Raw genomic sequence first — 22,900 nt, 5'->3', positions numbered from 1 at the left:
CGCCCCGCGCCACTGCCCGCTTCGTCATCTTCGTAGCAATATGTAGCACTGCAACGAACGCCGACAAGACAGTAACGATGGGAAGCAAATTATAGGATAGGAAGGGTAGGCTTTCGCCATTCTTCTCTGAGACACGAGACGTCCCCTCTTTCTTTTGTATTTCATTTTATTTAGCAACAAACACGTGTGCAAAATAGGTATAAAATATGTATATTATTACTTAGCTAGTTAGGTATAATTCAGGCCGATTTAATAAGCATACATATGCACATACTACACATCCAGGTGCACAGAGTGATGCATATGTTACATACAGAAAATTTTCTCTTATGAAGAATATTTCAGGAATTAAATATCGCTAAAAGGGAATCATCACAGATTTTTACAGAATGTTTAAGAACCGGTGTTTACTTTTTGTTTTCAAATTATTATTTTTAATTAGTTCACAGGAAGGAAAGGCGCAGTATCTGTCACACTTGTGTCTGTGGACACCTGAACCGCGCCGTATGGGAAGGGAGGAAGGTGGGAGTGAAAGTGGAAAGAGAGAAAGAGGAGCCGTAGTGGAGGGCTGCGGAGTAATTTGGACCACCTGGGGACCTTTTCCGTGCGTTGACATCGCACAGCACACGGACGCCTCTTCGTTTCGCCTTCACCGAAACGCAGCCGCCGAGGTCGGGTTCGAGCCCGGGTATTCCGGACAGCAGTCGGGCGTCTTACCTCTGCACCACCCCGGCGGGGCCCAAATTATTGCAGAAATTTTTTGTGTAATTACGGGATTCATGGTATACTGGTGCGAGTAACACTTTTAAGCCATTCTCATGAACCTGTCCTTTCGTAGTACATCGAAACAATATGATGCGCCAAAAATGAGACTCAAAACAATCGACATCCTTATGTCAAAAACAACGTAATATAAGCGATCGCGTTCTTCCATCTTTTAAATATGTTGAAAAAGTGCAAGGCACCAAATTAAAATTGAACGCAACGATGAAGTGAACATTAATAGTTTACAGACTACTGATACCAAGGTACTGCCACAATTGAATTTGTTACGCTCACAGCGCACCAAGATGGGACGAAACACGGTGACAAAAACAAACAAATAAAATTTCAAACCGTCTCGGTGCACTGTGAGCGAAACGAATACTTAATTCGTCAAAATTTCTGTTTTACTCACTGCTACTTCGTGTTGCCTACAAAACAATATAATATTTATACTGAGTGTCTGGCAAGGTATTACATATATCGTGTTCGAGAAGAGACGTATATATATATTTTTTTTTCGCATCGCGTCATTTATTTCATATCGCTCATTTTACATGGTAACGCTCTGCTTGGCAGAAAATACCACAGCTGAATCACCGAAATAAAGACTTCATCATGGGATGTTGGCGCAATTCGTGTGAACTGTTGAGAAATATTTGATGCACTTTATAAAAATGCATTACGTGCGCTTTCTTTGAGCACTCAAGAAATTTGATGCCCGTGCGACAGGACAATGGAATTAACCCGTTACGCGTCCTTACTGTTTCCGTCGTACGTAAAAATATCGTTTTTACATCATCCGTGGCGAGGGCAGCGGCTTTATCCAGCGGGGTCCCGGACTTAAGTACTCCACTCATGTAAAGGGTCATTTCTGGGCCTGCACACTCTCATTTTCTAATTTAAATGTTTTTCACCACCACCACACCACCACCACCGCGCTCAGTCAAGCGGTGACGTTGCGGCACGTGATAGCAGCGAGAGACCGCCCTGGTGCAGGATGCTGTGAGATTTGTGTCGCCGAACAACCCGAAATGAAACTAGTTTCCCAGCTGGAGGGATCTCCCCCATATATTCCTTCCCTGGAATTTTCAGTACAGTGTGCTTTCGGGCGTAGGGTAGTGCATTTCGTAAGGATTTGAAAAAAATTGTGATCAAAGGTCCATACCACGACCTACTGGTCCATACAAACCATCGTTTATGATACAAACCGCATACAACGTGCAGAACCACGCGGAAGTTCAGTCTAACATCTGTGGTGGTGTGCAAAGGCATGCCAGATTACAAAGCCAATTTACGCGCACGCATGACATTTTGTTATATGGATTGACATGTATTGCTACACACGCAAACAACGGTGCGTTTTGAGATGACCGAAAAGTCAAGTTCAAGCGGCGACTGCCGCACGTACCAACTTCAGCGACGGTGCCAGTCAGGTTTTGTGTGCATGCCATTTTGAACGCTGCTGGAGGTAAGCTTCTCTACTTCAATATCTATGAGAAGCATGCCACATCCGCAAAGGATAGCAACGCGCGGTTTGGACCTCTACCTGCTCTACCGACCTTGCCAGTTCGCATCCGGCGTTGACTGCTGGCTTTGTCGTGACCTTCGCAATTGGAACAAGGTCCTGCAGCTGGTCAATATTGAGCTGATTGAAACCGAGCCAGGCAGGCTTTCCCTCCGCAGTACGGCGTTGACGAATCGGCGTGAATGCAGCGATGAAGGGGAGCTCCACGATGTCGCCTACGTATTCTCGTGGCTCCCGAAAGCGCATCGATGCATTCAGACCATTAAGCTGGACGGTTCTCAAACCGTTTTCATCCATAGGGCGCAGTCAGCGGTCGCCTTGGCTCTCGGGCGGAGTGTGAATGTCCGGCATCTGGCGCTTTGGGGTTCCTACAACGTGCCACGGTGCGAGAATTGGCTGGTCGAAGGGCTAGCAGCCCTCTCCCCTCTCGAGTCCTTCGCCTTTGGTCACTTCACTGTTAGTGTAACTGTTTCCCGGTGCTTGGTCGATCTGGTGAGCCGAAACGCAAGCCATTTGACGAATGTCATCATAAAGGACAACCACATGTCGCAGAATGTCACCAACCGCTTGCTCCGAGCCCTGCACAGTTGCCGCGATCTAACACAACTCTCCTTCATGAAGAATAGTCTTGGTAATGAGTGTATGAATACCCTAGCAAGGATCATACGAGTCTGCAAGAGCTTGAGGAAACTGGACCTGAGTGACAGTCTGCAAGATGACGTTAACCTCAACAGCATTGCTGAGGCACTGATATCGAACACGTCCCTCAGAGAGCTCTACTTCTTCCAATGCGAGGCTGACGCTGTCCAGTGTCAAACGGACTTTAGTAAGGTGTTTGAGGCTTTAACCGTGAACAAAACACTGAAACACCTCGACCTCTGTGGTTGCAACATCAATAACAGAAATGCAGCAGCCCTCGCTACAGCGCTACAGAGCAACACGGGGTTACAACGCTTGGATATGATGTATGCTCAAGTTGACGACAGCTGTGCTGTGCAGCTTGCTGGGGCCTTGTATGTGAACTATACTCTCGAAATTCTCAACCTGAAGAGAAATTTTCTGAGTGTACATGGTGTGGCCGCATTCTGCAAGATACTTGGCAAGAACAGGACTCTGAAGAGCGTGTTATTCAGTGAAGTTGGTGGCTCAGAGCAGGAGAGGTAACTTTTGTTTCAGTGCATCTAATGTTTACGAGTACATCAAGATTAAATGAGTCGCAGACAGTTCCAAATACTAAAGTGTTAGTTGCCTACCACGAAGTGCGGATGCAATAAGCTCATGAAACATTTACCAGATTCATTTCAGTTCAGTTCAGTCGTGTCAAACTCCTCGTGACCCTATGGACCATATCACACCACGCTTTCCGATCTCTCACTATCTTCCTAACATCACATAACTTCATCTGCTGTGTTCAAACTCTATATACTAACGTAGCCTGCTTGCGTAAAAGTAAGAATCAGACTACCGTAGCCGAAAAATTTGGGTAGTGATAGCTTTGCAAGGCTGTACGGTTGCTACACCCCCTATTCGCAAGCCGATTTCCTTGCCTCATTACAAGGTGAAGTTTTTTATAATCGTCACCTTACATGCACTTCTTTGCTTTTTTTTTTTTTTCCACCTTACACGCACTTTTTTGGCAACTGCAGTTGATGTCTGGGCATTACAGGAAAGCAGGTGCTCATAGGTTCTGATAGCACAGTGAAAAAAAAAGAAAAAAGAGTAGGGCATTTTTTAAATGGTACATAGATATTAGCTAACAGGGATCATCATTATTCATAAAATAAAATATGAACTTCAAAACCAGACTGCTATGAATTTCTTGTGGATGGCGGGGTCTGGTTATCAGTTTCAAGGCCAGAAAGCAAATTTATCAGTGACTGCTGGGACCAACTAGTTGCGGCTGCTTCTAGGTTCAATTCGTTTTGGAAAAATGACATTTTTCCACAGCATTTCGTAGTTTCCAGACATGAATTCAGTTATGCAAGCTATGCTTCATATATGGCAAATTATCCATATTAAATTACTCATTGCTTGTTGTAACAGACCTGCTTGTCCCATCTCAGGAAAAAAAAAAAACGCTATTGAACTTTGGTAATTCACAAGTGTCGTACAGAACATACACAAAACTCATAACCATTCACCTGACAGAACTCTTTTGTTTACTGGGCACAGTCAAAAAGCATTCAGTAAATGTAGTCATATGCTTGATTAGAATACTATGTTAGAATGCCAAAGGAACCAAGTGCCATGCCATTGAAGGTGTTTCAGTTGCATCTTGAAAATACTAGTAGCAATTTTTTAGACAAATCCGATGGAAGCAGGTACCATCATGACACGGGTTGCACAATTTTTTTCTGTTGGCTTCTTTTGCTATGTTTAATGAGCCACTCAACTCCATTTTTCAAAACACTGTAAACTTTCACGAGGCAATTATGTAAAAAAAAAAGGGGGCGGGGGGGGGGGGGGGGGGAGGGGGGGTTATTGATAAAAGATGTCTTTCATTTTTCTCTTTGCTTTTTTTGCAGACAAAGCCTGTCCTTGCAAATGGCACAAAACGAAGGCTACTCTCGAATCCACATGATCTGGGAAGAGCCGGACATTCCCCAACTCACAGCAGCTGTGGCACTTGCCACAGAGTCGCCAACAGAGCTTCATCTCAGTGACACTGATGGCCTCATGCAAAATGCCATTTGTGCCCTTCTAGGGCAACTCGCTACAAATACATACGTAAAGGTTGTGACGATGGAGACATCGTGCTGCCTGCAAACATTTGATGCACTCTGCACTGCTCTTGCATTGAACCAAACCATCCAGCACCTCGAAGTCGCAGTCACTGATGAGTCTTCAGATTATGGGCTGCTTTCTAGAGTGGCAAGGGCACTCATTCCAAGCAGATCTGTATCTGTGGTGCATATGAGAAGCTTTAAGCTTTCCCTGAGGTCTGTCAAGTCAATTGCCGTACTGTTATCTAAGAACATTTGCATCACCAAATTCTCGCTCAAGGTCATTTTTGGGATGCGTACAAAACGTGCTGCCATTTTATCTAGAGCGCTCGCTAGAAACAGAACTATAATGGACTTTGAGCTGCCCTGCTACCTTGATGTGAACTGTGTGTCTTTTCGCATCTTGAATGCACTGCGGAAGAATACTGAGAGTTTTAATTTGGCCATCAGTTTTCTTACACAACGCAGGTTGGACAGACAGGCTGCCAAAGCTTTTGAAGAACTTGATGGAAGATCCTCGCTGATTCCGCAGATAATGAAAGTGGCAGAGCTTACCAGCGAGCAGATGAAAGCTTCACTTCGATGGGCTGAGCATTATATCCGCTCAAACTACCTCCGTCTCACTGGTGTTGTGCAAACCAAGGTCATCTGTTGCCCTCGCAATGGCACTCAGCTGGACACTTTAAACCAAGAGTGTTGGTGTGCCATAGCACGCTACCTTAGTCTGTCTGATGTCATCTCTCCAAAGCCAGACAGAATTGAGGGCAAGAGTTGAGCATAAACTTGAGAGAATATATGTGCCTTCGTTTTCACTGTAACACATGATCCTAGTTTTTTTGTTGCAGTGCTTTGTTATGTCATCAGCAGTGTGCCTCATTACCAGAAGAAGGATGCCTGTGGTATTTGTGTGTAGTTGTGGCCATATAGGGATGTGCAGCAGGTGGAAGCAAAGCAACATGCACTTTACCTTAACCCTGTACAGGTTTGGAAGTGGCCGAGATTTCCTTAAAATTGCACTCGGGTCCTACTGAACTAATGTACCCTACACTTGCCTGTATATATATATATATATATATATATATATATATATATATATATATATATATATATGTGTGTGTTATGCAACCCCAAAATAAAATGTCTGGCATATAAAACATTAATAACACCGATCATAAAATACCCAAAACTTGTCTGAGACCCATACACAAAACAATATTGAAAAGGTACAGCGACTTGCTTCTATGTTTATAATTAATAAATACCGGCATTGTACCTCTCCTTCCGATCTCTGTTCACATGCTGGTTTTCCGACATTAAAGTCGCGAAAAAAACAAGAAGGGCTGAAATACTTGTATCTAATTATTCATAATCAGGTTAATATTGACAAATCACAGTTTTTTGAAATTCGGCCTAACTAGACATCGCAACATCGCCATTCTATGTTCATTCCAGCCTCTTCTGTCCGCACTGATTGTTTTAAGTACAGTCATTTCCCTGGAGCGATTAATGATTGGAACTTGCTTATCTAACGCTGCTGTACAGTGCACGCCCATCCACCTCACATTCGGTAGGTACGGGGTTCGATCCCCAGTGCCGCCGGGTACCCACCGGTTTCCAATGGGTACAAGATTTCTACCAGCCTGGTGCTCGGCTCTTCTGGGGTGAAATGCTTGGGAAAAGGGGCCATCAACCAAAATGTTGGTTCTGCGTTTGGCTTCCTCGTTATATCGGGTTAAACTGAAAGCTACCCCTGCCAAGCAGAACTTTCATCGACCCTGAGAGGAAAAAAAGAAGTCCACCCAAGCGCCTTTAACAGCGGACGCAAAGCATTTCAGACTGCCCCCTGCAAAACATTTTCCACGTGATGCAAGTTCTTTTCCAGGCACTATCTTACCTGAGTGATATGAAGTGAAGGTGGCTACATTAAAAAGCTCTAGAACCAGCTCATCATTTGCAGTGCTTTGAATTACCTATGACTAGCATGACAGGAATGCTATTTAGTAAAGTGACTTTATTGAATAAATAAATTTTACATAACTCATTTATATTAGTTGGCTGCGTCTAAGAATATTCACAATATATCACTGCTGCACAGAGGTGTCTTACTTTATCAGACATAACTGCCATGAGCACCTTCCACACATAACTTTTACACATCATATGCCTTGAAAAAGGTGTAAGTTTCATTTGTGGCAAATGTATCAACTAATTTTATCACAGCAAATGCAAGCAGACTGAAGGGGTGAATGGCGACAAACTGTCACAGACAGAACATCCACAAGATTCCTATCACATGGGTGCATTAAACGGTAAACATAAGCTGGAACACTAATAGATATTTTCAAAACTCAAGATAACTTGTTCCTTCAAAGGAAGAAAGGTGAAGCTTTCACAGATGCACCAATGCAAAAAAAAAAAGAAGTGTTCAGGCTTCAGTCTGCAAGAAGCTTTTTAAGCTGGTCCTCCAGGCATTGAATAAAACAAAAACAATATAGAGCACAAAGACATTATATAATGAATATATTCACAGGCCTCTGAAGCAATCCTGACAAAATCATTTATGACAAGGAGCTTTATCAATAAAAATGAGCTTCATAAACTTCGTGGAACATATCTTTCAACAAACTTAAAACCTCAAAATGTACAAGAACATCAGTTCCTGCTTTGGACATCTTTAAAACAAAAGATGATTCTCCCTTAGTTGCAAGACAAACAGTATTCATTTCCAGTCAAAGCTTCTTCAGATTGAATGCTCTCTTTCCATCTGACAATGGACTTTCTCAACCAAGAACAGGGTGTCTCTAGTATTTTTACTTATTTCAAGTGCCTATGCAACAAAGGCATGTCATTTCTGAAGTGTTTAGCAGACAAGGTACCAGTTAATATTATGTAACTGTATGAACAGAGAGAAAGATTGTTTTTTCCCTTAGATATGCACTTAATGCTAGAAGTGCAGAACCAACATTTAATGAAAATGGTAGGCAACACAGGATATGTTTCTGACCTTAACACAGACTTGAATCCATTTGATATCCAATGCATAGCAGTGTCTGAATGTCCTAATTTTTTTTTTCAGGCTTTCAGACTGGCTGGGAATCGTTTTTGCATTAGCAATACAACCACAGTAACCAAACTTTTTGATTTCACTCTCATCAGAATCTAAGTCCAACAATAATTTCTTAATTTCGGCATCATTCAAGTAGCACTTGGTCTGCCATGGCCATTTTCCAAGGCAGATCAAAGAGGATTGAAAATCCAACTGCCATGAATCACAACAGTAAAAATAGCTGCTGCCCTTCATTTATCAAAGTATGTGTAAACTTGCTTTTATCAAGCGCTGAATAAATGGCGGGGCTAGTCAAAATTTTTTTTGTGATCGCAGTCAACTTGAGAGATGTAATAAGTGATCACAAGTCGGAGTAAGAATATAGTTAGGCTTGGCACTCCATAGACCAAGGATGGCTTCTGAAGGACAGGTACGTGGTGAGAAGGCCCCAGTATTATTGCACTCACTTAGCCAAAGCGAACATCTGGTATAAAACGCAGAATAATGTCAAAAACTGGTACTGCAATGAAGCACTACTGTTCCTTGATGGTCCTCTGCTACACTCGATCCCTGACCACGTCAGACACCCTGAGGTATCTAGTGATAGCGAACCAGCAGTCACTATTCAACACGTCAATTTGCGTCTCTCTGCTGCTAGGGTAGCAGCAGATGTCCTGGCACACTACACCAGTTATGAAAAGGTAGTTACTCCTTATGAAACGCTTTGCAGATTCCACCATTATTGCAACTTCTGCTTGAGACTTTCCAGAGGCTGCTGCAACACGTTGAAGAAACAAAGGCTTTCCCTGCAGTGATTCAAAAGCCTCTGCTCGCCGCCTACTGATACAAGTCTCAAGCACAAACTGCACTGCGCAGTTCCATTCGCTCAGGTTACGGTCCACAAACTCACTGATGGTTCTGCTCGACCAAAAGGAAGAAGTCCTTTCATCAAAAATGGAAAAATGAGTTAAAGTGCAGTTTTCCTCAAGCTCTTCGGGAAAGAAATTCAGACAGTACGGCTTCATATAAATGCAGTTGATCTGTAGCTCCTCCAAAGTGTGATTAGTGAACAAAATTTCTGAAAGAAGTATCGCCATACCGACATTCATACTGTGCACTCTCAAGGAGAATTTTGTTACTGTCTTATTCTCAGACAGAGCACTGGTCACAGTGGCACAAGTTTCAGACGAGACACTGTCTTCTTGCAAGTTGAGTTTCACAATGGATCGGTTCTTTTGGATCGCCTCACGCATAGTCACAGCCAGGCCAATGGTGGCTTCAACGAATGTCACCGAGAGTGACTCCACGGTGCTCGAGGCAAGCGCTGAGCATACTTGTATGAACGACTGCACTGTGAGATGATTGGATTGAATGCGGCACTCCATCGGACAAAGTGAAGGCTGCTCCAGTGCATCTAAGAAGTGCGGCATGATCTCGTTCCAGCACATTCCCACACAGCGGCGCCAGTTAGCCGCTCCCAGCTGTTGAGAAAACATGATCCTGCAAGGAGACATATTTGCGCACCGATTAGTTTTTCTATTTGTTCATCAGTAGTGAACAATTAGCATAGCTCCGGCAATAAACAACAGGAGGGTACATTTAAAGTTGGTTTCACTAGTTCTACATAAATTCGTCAGGTACTCAACTTCAAGTAATCTTGACATCAAAGTCAAATGTGTCTATTAACTCTTAAAACACAAGAAACCTGCACCAATGCTTGGGTAAGCTAGTCAAGTCTCTTCCAAAAAACTCTGCGCCCTTCCAGCATACAAAGCTGATAATGGCAAGTTCATAGTTGTTGCTCATTAAACTTCATTTTGTTAACAAATCATCAAAAGAGTTGGCTTGGCTAGCAACGGTCTGTAGCACAGGGGAGTAAGAGAGGGAATACAAGTGGTAATAAATGCAGACTTTTTTTATTCACGGCTACAGAATGTGGCGGTATGTTTCCAAATATTAGCCTTGCAGCATTAGTAAGCTTTGGAGTCATCTGCAGTGCTGCTTCTGCAACCAGTTGCAGATGGCAGTCACCAATTATAGAGATGAAAATGACTACCTTTCCAGGCAAGCACTGTAAAAAAAAAAAAAAAAAAAAAAAAAAAAAAAAAAAAAGAAGAACAGTATATTTTGATTTCTTTCCTGTATTTTAGAAAAGGCAAGTGCTACATTGAAATGGTGCATTAACAACTAGACCAACTGTAGAAGTGCAATTTGAGTGGAAGTAAACCACTATCTCGGCAAGGAGATCATACAGTTGGCTGTGCAGTTTAACATTTGGTACTTTGTGTAATTAAAACTGGAGTGCACTATTAAGTTGTCAGTGGCTGCCCGTTAGATGCAATCATTTGCTAAGGAGGCACGAGGGCACTGACAGCCAGGAGAAAAAAACAGTAACAAATCAAAAGCAAGTGCTGAAAATAACTAGATTATTAAGTGCACAAAATCAATACCTCACAATTATTTACCAGTAGTTAGTTTTCATTTTAAAAGGCGAGGCATGCGACAAATTAACAGCGAGAAATGGGTTAGCAGCAACAATGTTGAAGATCAACATTCTCATCACACACATATGGCTTATTTATAATCCTTGTTTATGGGAACAGAACCGCATTCAAAATTATAGTCGTGCCAATTTCTCCAGCCAACATTTTCATTCCTGGCCATCTTATTGTCTTTGCCACAGCTCACTGTATACATACCGTTCAGAAATGTATCCTCCGTTGGGGTCAAGCACCACCATGTTCAAAGTGCTATTTGTGTTAAGTGCAAGGCACAAAGTTGATGCAACGGAAAAGTCCATTCCGCATTGAGAGAGATCAAAACGCTCCAAGGTACAGTTAGAGGCCAGCCCAGTAGAAATATCTTCTGCAGCCAACTCGCTCACAGCACAGTGGCAAATTGTCAAGCTCCTTAGACCAGAGTTCGCTGCTAATGCATTTCCCAAGGCTACACCGTGTTCCCTTCCAAAGGTTTTTTGGCTGTCTTTGCAGCCACTTAAAACTATGTGCTTCAGGGTGCAGGTGAACTGCAGTGTCTCCAGCAGTTCTATGATATCCAAGTTTAGACTCTCATAATGTAGCTCAGTCAGTGATGCATTCGTTCTAACACAACAGCTGAGGGCACCCAAAAGAGCTCGAGTCCGTTCGTCCTCAAACCGATCCCTAAGAGAGAGCTTCTGAATACTTTTACATGACAACAGCATTCGACCCAAATCTTTAATGCCGGTTGTCGTTAAGTCGGCATCAAGTGAAAGCTCAGTTAGGTGTGTGCAGTTCGAGACCGCACCGATCAACCTGTCAGAGACTCCGGCAGATTCTGTCGCACTTGCGGAAATTGCAAGTTTCTGCAGACACCCTGAATTTGCTGCGAGGAGTGGATCGAGTTTCGAGACAAAACAGTCGTCGATAAAGGTGTCTTCAATGAGCAAGCCTTTGAGTGCCTTGGTGTGACCGAGACCGCACACGAGCGCCTCCCAGTCGAGACTGTCGATTCTAGAGATCTCGATGTACTGCACGTTGCATTCTGGTTGTGCTGGCCTCCAATCCATTGGGTACAATGTTGGCCTCATTGGAGCTTGCCGGCGCTTCGGCTTCTGATGAAGTCTTATCTTTCTAATACACTTGTGTTCCTGGGGAAGGTAGGCCAGAAAAAGAATTGTGTAGTCCAATAATTCCATGTCATAGTAGTCATAAGCGAAGTCATAAGGCAAGGAATGTAGGCACAACTTCCCACACTCCTCCTCTTTCAATCTGAGATGGTAATAACCCAAAGTACTGTTCCAGCTTGGCAGCTCATCACACAACCAGCAGTCGTTTGACGAAGAGGCCGTGCAAGCTTTTTTGAAGCTTGCTGGCAAATCCGTGGACAGTTCCGATAGATCCCGAGACAACAGTGACACCATTCTGTACCGCTGTACTACGTTCACAGCCAGCTTCCCGCTGAGCGTTTACAGCACACGGACTATCACATAAGCATTACCTCATGGTCTGCCACAAGATGGTAAGTGCATGCTCAACGGCAGTTGAAAAAAGTCGCCGATGGACGGTCAAAACAGAAACTCTGGCCAATGCCTCCTCTAGAGGAAGCGATGCTCTGGCACACTGGAAGCCGGCGAAGCAAGTCCATCACAAGTTTTTCAGCTGAGTTCGCGTAAAATATCTATACGTCATAAAGACCTTGCAATACCAGCCTTGAGCGCGTCAACTTCCTTGCAATGAATCTTGTTTCTTGTTCCTTGCTTGTTCTAGTAACGTCGAATGAATCAATCCGGCTGACCGACGCTACCGAAAGTGAGAAGTTCCGGCTGCATAGAGCCAAGCCAAGCTTGTGTTGAGAGTTGTCGCACGGTTACGGAGTTACGGTTACGGTTACGGTTTTGATATAAGGCCATGGCTAAAATAGTACGTCGTCCATATAAAAGAGCATGACAGTCCGGCCGAAGTCTTATTTTGCGGTTTGCGTGGGTTCTACAACGCTGCTCTACTGTGTCGAGAAAAAAAAAAAAAAAGAACTCCAAGGCCGCGTTTGAAAAAAACGGCGGGCATAGCGCCTTTTTTTCTTTTCTTTTTTTCAGCTACTGTGCAGCGAGCGGAGATAGGGTGGCTACCAGAGAAACGTTGAATTTTCGTACGAAACCTATGGGGTTTCCGCCAGCCCACCTTCCTGTCTTGCTTGTGTCTACAGTGTACTTCTAGTTCACTGTACTAGCGTCTACCTGCCTGCGCCTGAACTGCCTTGCCTTGTCCAAGACCGACTGAAATACAGACCTGCACAAAAAACAGGGTCCTATGGGACCTCGTGCGCCAACATTTGTTACCTTTCTCGCCGTTGAGGGCGCTCGGTTGACCTGTTCGTCTGCCATTATCATCATCACTAAATTGTAAAATTTTTAAACAAACCGTAACTAAATTATAAAAAAAAAGAATCTTTGTCCAATTTATGCTTCAAAAATTTTGTTTTTTTTTTTTATTTTAACGGAGAGTTTGTTTATTGAAATGTTTTTCTCTCACCAGACGGCAGCGCAGGCGATGGACAGCCCGGCTAGGGCACATTACTGAGCCCACCCGATACAAAGGGTGCAGCCACAACGCATCATCATCATCAGCTCCACGGAGGAAGGACAGTGCGGCGTTCAGCGATGTGTGGAGTTGGTTTTTATGCGGCAATTTCGAATGTGTGGAAGTGCGTGCACACGCACGAATTCTTTCTGTCTGCGCTTTGCCACTCAGTGCATTTATGTTAGTAATTCGGAATTCAGTAAGAACTTATCGGATATAAAACTTATTTCAGGCGTAGCGCAGACATATATTCTGGTTGATACGCACATGCATGCATGGAAGTTTCTGGCACTTTTTCTCACTCGCTGTAAAGAATTATCGCTCTATTTACTCATGATTTACGTTCAGTTTTGTGTAAAGCGCGCTTAACCCGACGCAAATTCAATACGGACGATAAAACAATGTTCCGTTTAGGTTCATGCCGCTTACTGAACGGCAATAAATTATTTCGAGCCTGAAATACGGACTTACCTACCTTTCCAAGGAGCAAACATAATAATAAACAATACTAAGGCCAGTGTAATAACCGTTTTTTAATAAAGTGGTTCGTAGGACGTATACCATGCCCACAGGTGTAAGCCAACATCGTGCAAGTACGCTCGCTGGAGCTCAAACACTGTTTTCACCTCTCCCATGAACACCGACTTCCTTCAACACATGCTATCAGGTATTCAGGTTTATTTTCAATTTGCAGGGTTAAATAGTGAGCGTTTGGGAGGGGGAAGAAAGGGCTGTGCTGATATATGCGTGCACCGCGCTGGTAATTATACATATATGCCTTCGCCTTCGGGGAAGGTATCCATCTTGAACAGCATACGTAAATGTCAAAATCTAAAAGAATTTATTTACATATTTACAGAAGCCACCAGGCAATAAATGCCTTCTGCTGCTCAGCCACTTGAAGAAAATAGCGGAGGCGCTTCATCTAATTTCCTGCGGTTCACTACATGCACATTCCGCCGCATCAGAACGTCGCCTCTGCACTCATATACAGCTTTGGTAGTCATGGAAGGAACTATACTAGGATGGAGTGCACACTTGGGGTCTAGATGGGCGTATAAGCAGATGAAATGACATTCAACCGGCTTTTTGTGAAATGCACGCTGTTCTAGGTGCTCCAAAGCGCCGTCGAATGCAGCTTGTTGACGACGACCTTGAAGGCCGTACACAATGAGGTGGTAGCACGTTTGGACGAAAAATCCTCAAGCAGTTAAAAAAACAAAAACAAAAAACAAGCAGGAAGGTGTGCGAGGAAGGTTGCGCTTTCCTATAGCTTTTTTTTTTTTTTTTCTTGCTGGAAACTGGCGTTCCCACGTAAAACTCCACTTATTTGATGAAAGGCGATCGCGTCCTCACCCTCTCTCCTTCGCCTCTGGAACGCGCGTCCACGCGCGTCCACACGTGTACGCCCGATTCCGAGATCACACACTTTCCATCAGGTTATCCGTGCTTATATAGCAGTAACACAGAAAAATTCGTCCGCCGAGGTGTCCGTTGATACCTTGCATGAAAAACGGGAGGCGATCCATGTTTGGCAGCTTCGATTAATGCGTCCGAGTCGCTGCCGTGGCAGTCACACTGCTAGAACAAAAAGTGTCACATGAGATCGTTCGAGGAAGTCAATATAAATTTAGATTTCGTCGCACATGTGGACTTCAAGTTGGAGTTTCGAGCCTCACAAATTAGCAAGACAGAAAGGGCGTCGACATATCAGCGGCAAATTAAGGCAGACATTTGAATGCAGCCCTACCGAAAAGTGCCTCACTTGAACGAATGAACGTATACGTATAAGGAAAGAAACTGCAGTGAACCTCCGCAGGGCCCCCGATTATATTTGAACTGAACCAATGCAGACGAAACATATGTCATGACGAAGTGCATATATAATTACTGCAGAGCTCTGCGCCTCATATGCTTCCGGGTTTGTATATGCACGTAAGTGAAACAGTTGCTCCAAACTTATGTAATCAGAGGCTACCAAAATCCAGACGGGCAAGTTTTGCTTTTTGTATACATTTTGACACTTTTGGCGCGAAAAAATTGTGAGACGATGAGGATATCAGTCCAGTCGATTGGGCTTTGTCGCATGAACATATCTTGATCAAGGCCGACATCTCCTGTTGCCATTAAATATCTCTCTCTTGATCGAGACCACGCAGCAAGCTGGCGGCCGTCGCGGGGATTTAAACTTTAAACACCTTTCGAGATTTTGGCTTCTCAGATATTCTTTTTATTTTTCCTTCCTTAGTGGTCTTGTCGGTTAGGTAGTTAGAGAAAAAAGGCCTGCTGAACTTTTCTAGGACGAGCCGCGTGACCGTTTCCGTGTGCTCTTTTGTCGACCCGTCATGCCTGAAGAGCCTGTTTTGAGCCGCCGCCGGAAAGGCGCTTTTTACAAACAGTGCCATAGGTTTCTTTCTGGAAATGAGCAATGGCGCGAAAGCTTCTGCTGCTTTTTCCAACGCGCAAACAAAAGAAATGAACTCAGAGTTAGGGTATGAGAGCCCCCCGCGATCCATATTGAATATCACCGCTGTAGCAGGGCCGGAAGACCGTGGGGCCTTGATGTTCTCGGCGCACAGGTGACAATCGACTCCGTCTTCCACTGCCCTCACCAAAAATCCTGCTATAAGGCCCAGTGTGGTGGTCCTGATGCCAGGAATTGGGGCACCTGAGAGAGAGAACCAAAGGTTTAGCTGAGGTTACAATTAGAGCTATACACGTAATAGTACATCGTTCAGCTTCGTATACTGTGCAAATAAAATGGAGAGTGAATCCCAATTACTACAATTATTTTGTGCCTCAGGTTGGTTAATTACGTAATCATTTACGTCCCTCGTCACATTTTTCTTTTTCATACTATGCAATCAAGCAGCCAAAGAAAACAAACTGACAGATAGGCAGTGAAGAAAATACATGCGTATAAAATTGCACTAGGGTACTTCATGTGGTAATACTATGGAGGCGAATGGTTATGTTTGCAATAATTCGTTTAAGCAATGAAGGTAAAAGTAGGCTATACAAACTAAATAATTTTATACTTTTGTCGCATTTGTTATGGCAGATCGTTAATTTGTGTGGGATAATTTCAATTTATATGAGATTTGCGCCTTTACTTAACAGTATTTGTTTTAGTAAACTATAAATGAAGGTGCTCATAAATTGTACTTTCTACGCACAAAAAGATTTCTAGCATGGTTACAAACGGAGGCGTTCACCATTGCAGATCCTTAGAGCATCAAGGTGCGGCTGCATAGCCCGTTCCATTTGCAAAGCAGAGTTGGCATGGGTGGTGACGCCGCGTTCTGCGGCAAATCCAGCATCGTTGAATCCGCTGCCGCTGGATATAGCGGCAGACGATGACTCCTGTGTCTCCTCCTGTCGTGTGGCACCAGTCTCTGTTGGCTGTGTCTGTGACACCAGATAGCCTGAAAGTGGCTGAGCGGAGCCCAGTGGGGCGGCAACTTTCCCGATGTTGCTACTTGATGGCGAGCAAACAACACCCGCGACAAGCATTTTCTGAAGAGACGACAGCGCGGCACGAGCATCTGTCTGGTCGTTGCAGCCGTTCAGGCGCCGGATTCCAGAAAAAAGGGCTTCGACAGGATCGCTGGAAAATTTTGCAGTTAAAACATAGACGAAGCCTGATTGAATTAAGTATCTGGTGCACAGAACAGTTGAGACCGTTGTCACCCGGAGCGCTTCATAGGTTTCGAGTGACAGGAATGCACTCTTGTTGGGCGCTGCTCTCTTCCACGCGTCAAAGAAAGGGAGGAACTCGTTCTCCAACCAGGACAACCTGAAATGATCGCCAAGGAAAATGACAACGCGCGATCAAAAAATATGACAGACTATACCTCTCATCGTCAGGAGAGCTGAATGGCATCCTGTTGGGATCCCTGCTCACAAAATAAAAGGTAGTGCTGCGTATGTTGTGGATCGTGAACCATTTAAAAACGAGTTCCATCAGCTCTATTGTTGGCAGGCTGTCTTCAAACCCGGTGACCCCGAATCTCTGTCCGTGTTGCTGGAGATATCGGAGGACAGCTGTAACCTGAAAAAGAAAAAAAAAGAAAAAAAAAAGAACACACACGAGGCAAAATTTGTTAGGCATCTCGCAGATGAGTACGTGTCAGTGACTCAGTGCCTTCTTATTTTTTTTTTTTTTGGCTTTAAATAACAAATATCATTGGTACGTGCCTCCGGAGAAAACACGTCAAGGGCCCTTTTGACATTCATCTTCTCAAAATTGGTCGGGAAGATGTGCTTCCGGGTGAGGCATCTCACTAGCTTGAAAGAAGGCTGTCGTTCGGTGATCTCTAGCAGCATTCTAAGATATTTGGGGCTGTAGTTTTGATTCCCGTTGCACAGATGTCGGTTTGAGGCGAGTAGCTGGTTCCTCAGGTTCTTCAGGATGTGACAGTGATCAAATGCCAGGAATAACTTTCTGCTGCTGTCTATAGGGTGCCTGAAAAAAAAAAAAAGAAAAGAAAACTGAATAAAGCCGTGGAGAAAGTAAAATATACCATATCTTAACTTTTTTTTTTAGGTAATTGCAAGCAAACTAACCGTTTTTAGCTAGCATAACGCTCATGCTGTTGCTTCGCAACTAATTCATCTGATTAACATCGATCAATATGAAGGTGATAACGCTGACATACAAAACCTTAAAATTACTTACTAAACCTACTTACCTAAAAGAATAAACCGAACTGTGAACTTCTAAATAGCGGATACCTCGTCCAGCAAACGGGGACCATGCGCGGGGAACAAAAAGAAAAAAAAAGAAAAAAAAAAACACGCTTTTCAAGTTGTAGTACAACCTGATCCGAGGCCCAGCAGAGTTATGCGCATGCGTGTAAACAATAAATAACGTCAAAAATACTTACGTCACCATCGGGCTTATTTTGCCATTGCTTAATATGGCAAACATTTTGCAGTTGGAGGCATGATTGTCTGCTACCAGGCGCACCACCTTGAATTCAGCTTCTTCTACGGACCTCATTACTTGCATCGTCAAGTGGTGCAGCTCCTCCCCTTTAATGGATTGGGTAAAGTAGTATCCTACTGGAAGACTGAAAAAAATGTTGCACGTCCACGTCAGATTACATTTGTCCGACGATTTTCATCCTTGCCAATTGCTTTTATCGTTGTGTAATTGTTGATATATATATATATATATATATATATATATATATCTCACGTGTAGTGCTTTGACAGGCCCACAAAGACGAAGGCAAGAAGGTGTGTTGCCAGCTCATTTTGTAGTCCTACTTCTTTCTCGAGGCCTCCCATTTCCACAAGCCCATGCACGGCATCTCCTTGCTTCTGGTAGCTTGCACCCTGCCTTAGCGACATTTCATCGACCACTAGGGATCCCATTTTTTCCTGCATATAGGAAAAACGCGCTGTGAGATGCAACACTAAAAGTGCACGTGTTAAAATAGGCGCCGTCGCATAAATCTCCTGAGCTTACCCGTTCGCACAAACGCGCAGCTTCCTGGTGTAAACGCTGCTTCATTAATGAGGATACTACTTCTCCGCTACATGGTCCGATGTACCTTTTCAGCGTGGTGCGACTTGGAAGGGTTAAGCGCCCCGATTCCCGTAGCATCTCATAGGCGCACGGTGACTTGGAATGCCATAGTATGGCTTGCCTGATTGTCTCCTCTGACCAGCGGTGATTTTTCTTATCCAAACAGGACAGCTGTTCTTTTAGAAAAAGCGCTTTGGGGTGATTTTCGTGTACTTTCTCCTGGAAAACAGAAAATTTGTTACGGTATTTAGTGCGCCAATCCTCAGGCTTAGGTTGAAGAACCTCGTTTAATTATGTGCAATGGTACCTGAAGTATTGCGGCATTAGCAAGCTGCGAGTATCCGCTGACCTTGGATACCTTTTTCTTCAGTTCGGAAACTTGTTTCTTCAAGATAGAGTTCTCTTTTCAAATTTTTTGTTCTTTTCGTTTCAACGTCTTCGTGGCCGCTTCTGTAAGGCGCATCTTTTTTGATGTCAGGTTTGTTTGTGCCGACACCGACCGTTTCCTCCGTCCAGGTCTCAATGTGACGCCGTTAGATGCAGAGGGTTCCGCGAAAGCTTGCTCATAACTCGCTGTTGGAGAGGGTGGACCGAAGGGCTCAGAATTTTGACTTAGTTGAGAGGACGATGGAATAGGCAGTGTTTGTCTCCTGCGAAAAAACAAAAAAAAAATGAATTTTAATATATATTCATCACATATGCGGCGACTGTACGTGGCCGGTTTAATAAGTAACTTTTGTGGCGTATATGGCTCACTTTTCATCGTTGTCGTCTAGGTTTCCTCTCGGCGCATCTATGGCATGCAATGACTGCTTCCTTCCAGTTGGGATCACATGCCCGGAGTGGCGTAAAAATAATGAGGGCACGGCTTCACTTTTCAGCACCCGTCGCTTCAAGCCTGTTCTGAAATCATCAGGTGTGAAGTGCAGACTGCACACTTTCGACCGGTCTGTTGGCTGCCAAAGCTGGTTTTCTGGGCCTTACCGAAGGAAATAAAAAGAGAAAGCGAGATATAATATAAAGTTGTTGTTCCCCAGCGCACGTTACTATTACTGTTTTCTAAAATGCTTATATTTGGCGCATATGATTGGCACAAGTTCCCCAGTATTTAAACGTAAACGACTGATGCGATAAATTTTGCATTACAGTTAAAGAACAGATACAGGATATATCCTATGCTCCGCTTGGGTGAATGACTCTATTAGATGGTCTACAAGCTCTCATAATTAATCATGCTGCAACGCTAAACCCGTGGTACCCGTTGCGTACAGTTTGGTTTCAATATTTCTCCACTGTTCTAATTTGTAACCTGCCTATCTCGTTATTTTGTCGTCTAGCTGAAAGTGATGGGAGATTTAAAACAGTTCTCACCTTTTCTTGAAATATTCCGAATCCACTGGTCCCGCATACAAGTCACAGGAAACTCATGAAAGCTTATGCCAGGCGTTTTTCCGTGCTCAGATTTGCAGAATGGTACGCAGCAGTAAACCATTCTGCTTGCTTTAGCTGTGTTACTCGCTTTATGCCATCGAACAAATAAGTCGCTTCCAAAACGAACACAATCGCAACTTGTCTGAATTTGCGCTAAATATAATTTAAGACATACAACCGCTTACATCTAATCTGGCTCGGTCGCACCGAGCACCGACCAGCAGATATTTTCCCGCAGTCTGCCTGTCGTCTGCCACAAAAGCAATTGCTGTTCGTGAATGTCTGTAAGGTCTTGTTGTTTCCTTTGGGCAATGCCAATACACATCATTTTATTATACTGTAACAACTTTCTTCTTGAGCCCATTAATTAACGGATTTGAAAAATGCGCGATTCTGCCTCGGCTGCGCGTACGCTCTCTGACGGCGGAATCAACTCAAAAAAGAAGGAAAAAAAATGGCTGCGCACGCGCAGAACAGGTGCTTGTGCATTATAACGTGGACAGATAATTAAACTATAATCACGAAGAAAAATGACAGAACTAATAGACCCTTTTTATCAACAGGTTTACAGTAGCGCCAGGCTACCCGTAGTGTTCGTTCCCTAGCGGCGAAGGTTATGAACTAGAAGGTGCGTGCTGGAGCAGTGCTATCTGTGCAGGTCTGTATTTCAGTCGGTCTTGGCCTTGTCTGCCCTCTTTTTTTCTACAAGCTTTCTTTACCGCAAATAAATACGATGCGACCTGTTTCTGAAAGTGCTCTTCAACTTTGCAAATCACACTTATTGCCTAAAAGCAATATAATTTAGAAAAGTTATCTTAATTTTTAATTAACTAACTGCAAAACAAAAAATTGCCTGCGATGCGCAAAATTGCTGTATGCGCTGTAGAATGCTTCTTCCAGCTAAACCGCGGAATCCTCCCAGCTCAAATTTCGCACAGAAATGGCATTTTGTCGTTAGTATTTAATACTAAATTTGTTTGCGGTATTTGCCTGATTCGACCAGAAAAAGTCGGATATCCGACTTCTGTTCCATATGTTCCCATTGTATGCGGCGGCGGCGATGCGCGGTACCATCGCTGGGACAGCGGTTCATCTTGCACCGCCGCCGCCGCTATGCTTCTAGCCACCATACCGCCGCATACAATGGGAGCATATATCCGACTTCTTCTGATCGAATCAGGTAACTACCCCAGACAAATTTGGTATTAAAAAGTACTAACGACAAAATGCCATCTCTGTGCGAAATTTGAGCTGCGAGGATTCCGCGGTTTAGCTGGGAGAAGCATTCTGCAGCACGCCGGTAATTGTGCAACGCGCTGGTTCACTGGCCGATGTCAAACGTATTAAGTTAGCTGAGACACTCTGTATATATTGTTTTGTACTACGTAGTATTGCCCTTTGTCACACATCTTGTGCTGTATGTGGTAACTCCAGTGAAACAATTGACCATATTATACTCGAATGTAATGGTACCCATCCGGAAGTCGATGCAGGCGCAGTCATCTTCCTGAAGCTCTGCAATGGCCAGGCGGCGCTAATGGAGTGTAGGGTGCCTCGATGCGCACCCGGGCATAACCCGGGCGCGCATCGAGGCACCCTAGTGGAGTGCAGTGTTCAGCGCCGCCAACGGCGGCGCCGACTAATCTGAGGCGGCCGGCGCGATCGGGTTGCGTTCGCGTTGTACGGCGGGATGCATCTCGGCTCTCAATTTCTGCGGTTTTAAGACAATCGAATGTCTTCAGAGCTACTTCCAAAAACCAATACTGGCGAAAGGACACCGCCTGTTTGAGAATGGTCATGTTTAGAACGTGAACGGTGACTTCGTCACCGCGAAGTGCGCGCCGCTCGCGACGGAACACCCGCGCGCATAACTTTGAATTTCGCGTGAGTGAACGATTTTTTTTTTTTTTTTTGCAACGAAATTCATTGTCTGAGGGCATCAGTCGGATATGTGATGATGAATTAAGAAATCATTAAATGAATGAAAAATGTTGTAAACGTAGCTTTTCATTTACCTATTGCGTTCACACCTCATACCCAAACATTGGAAGTGCAGAGAGAACCCGAAAAGAGATCGATCGCCGTTACTTCTTTTTTTGTTTTTGCTGTTTGTAATTGATTACAGCAGCATAATAATTTCTTCGCGGTTTCGCTTTACAGTTTAATACCATGACGAACATTTTTCTTCGGGGTGCACCTTTCGACAGTGCTGCGAAGGTTACAGGAGGCATGGTGCGGTACCCGCTACTGATGTCGTGGCGATTGCAAGCACTGTGCGGTTGTAGCGTGCGTCATCAACGAAACCTGGCATTTAGTCGCGGAGGCCCAGGCCTCCGTCCCATAGGCCTGAGTGCCGGGGGCGGGGAGCAGGGGGCCTCCTACATCGTTGGAAAACTAAAGCTCTTAACAACAACAACTGGCATGCATTTGTACCTCCGTACCTCAAGCTTGGGGAAAGCCGGTGGGAAAGGCTGGCACTCAACGGCAAAGCTTTCGTAAATGAGGTCGTTAGAGTTAGGATTTTTTACTGTTGCTACTAATGATGGAACGGTCTATCGTCTGGGGCAAGAAACTCTAGAGCAGCTTGAGCAGTCGGTGCAAGAAATGTTTGGCGCGGAACGATAGAACAAAGTTCCATGCTCCGCGTACACAGTATCACGGGCCGCCACACTCCGCACTTCGACTTTTTCAGCACCTTAAGTCTTATGAACTAATTTACAGATAAATATGCTTATTCAAATCTGTTATTGGAAGTTCTGAACATATTTTGGCTTTGTGGTTCCGAATAGACACCGCATTATAAATCCGGTTCACAGATCC

General features: G+C 44.1%; 3 protein-coding genes across 3 annotated transcripts; 1 reads left to right on the top strand and 2 right to left on the bottom strand.

Moving 5' to 3' along the window:
- The first annotated feature begins 1,727 nt into the window (after window positions 1-1,727).
- LOC146178293 (uncharacterized) lies at window positions 1,728-7,677 on the top strand. Its single transcript, XM_084578092.1, has 2 exons — window positions 1,728-3,450; window positions 4,816-7,677. Exons 1-2 carry the CDS (start codon window positions 2,258-2,260, stop codon window positions 5,786-5,788), a joined length of 2,166 nt encoding a protein of 721 aa, XP_084434218.1. The 5' UTR covers window positions 1,728-2,257; the 3' UTR covers window positions 5,789-7,677.
- A 393-nt stretch (window positions 7,678-8,070) lies between these two features.
- Window positions 8,071-12,367, bottom strand: LOC146178292 (uncharacterized). Its single transcript, XM_084578093.1, has 2 exons — window positions 10,759-12,367; window positions 8,071-9,559 (listed from the first exon to the last, which is right to left on the bottom strand). The coding sequence occupies exons 1-2, from the start codon at window positions 11,958-11,960 to the stop codon at window positions 8,617-8,619; spliced, it is 2,145 nt and encodes a 714-aa protein (XP_084434219.1). The 5' UTR covers window positions 11,961-12,367; the 3' UTR covers window positions 8,071-8,616.
- A 2,932-nt stretch (window positions 12,368-15,299) lies between these two features.
- On the bottom strand, window positions 15,300-18,142 carry LOC146178291 (uncharacterized). Its single transcript, XM_084579668.1, has 5 exons — window positions 18,003-18,142; window positions 17,314-17,581; window positions 16,971-17,167; window positions 16,332-16,912; window positions 15,300-15,784 (listed from the first exon to the last, which is right to left on the bottom strand). The coding sequence occupies exons 1-5, from the start codon at window positions 18,125-18,127 to the stop codon at window positions 15,300-15,302; spliced, it is 1,656 nt and encodes a 551-aa protein (XP_084435794.1). The 5' UTR covers window positions 18,128-18,142.
- Between the last annotated feature and the right edge of the window lie 4,758 nt (window positions 18,143-22,900).

This window comes from Amblyomma maculatum, chromosome 9, assembly GCF_055883805.1.
Source record: "Amblyomma maculatum isolate TAMU_Amacu chromosome 9, ASM5588380v1, whole genome shotgun sequence".
Classification (NCBI taxonomy): domain Eukaryota; kingdom Metazoa; phylum Arthropoda; class Arachnida; order Ixodida; family Ixodidae; genus Amblyomma; species Amblyomma maculatum.
This window is presented reverse-complemented; position numbering and strand designations above follow the sequence as displayed.

Coding starts and splice junctions, on each gene's coding strand:
- LOC146178293 (XM_084578092.1), top strand. CDS start 2,258: ATGAGAAGCATGCCACATCCGCAAAGGATAGCAACGCGCGGTTTGGAC. Junction 3,451..4,815: donor GGTGGCTCAGAGCAGGAGAG/GTAACTTTTGTT, acceptor CTTTTTTTGCAG/ACAAAGCCTGTCCTTGCAAA.
- LOC146178292 (XM_084578093.1), bottom strand. CDS start 11,960: ATGGTGTCACTGTTGTCTCGGGATCTATCGGAACTGTCCACGGATTTG. Junction 9,560..10,758: donor GGAGGATACATTTCTGAACG/GTATGTATACAG, acceptor GTCTCCTTGCAG/GATCATGTTTTCTCAACAGC.
- LOC146178291 (XM_084579668.1), bottom strand. CDS start 18,127: ATGCAAGTAATGAGGTCCGTAGAAGAAGCTGAATTCAAGGTGGTGCGC. Junction 17,582..18,002: donor AAAATAAGCCCGATGGTGAC/GTAAGTATTTTT, acceptor TTTTTTTTTCAG/GCACCCTATAGACAGCAGCA. Junction 15,785..16,331: donor TGCTCTAAGGATCTGCAATG/GTGAACGCCTCC, acceptor TCTCTCTCTCAG/GTGCCCCAATTCCTGGCATC.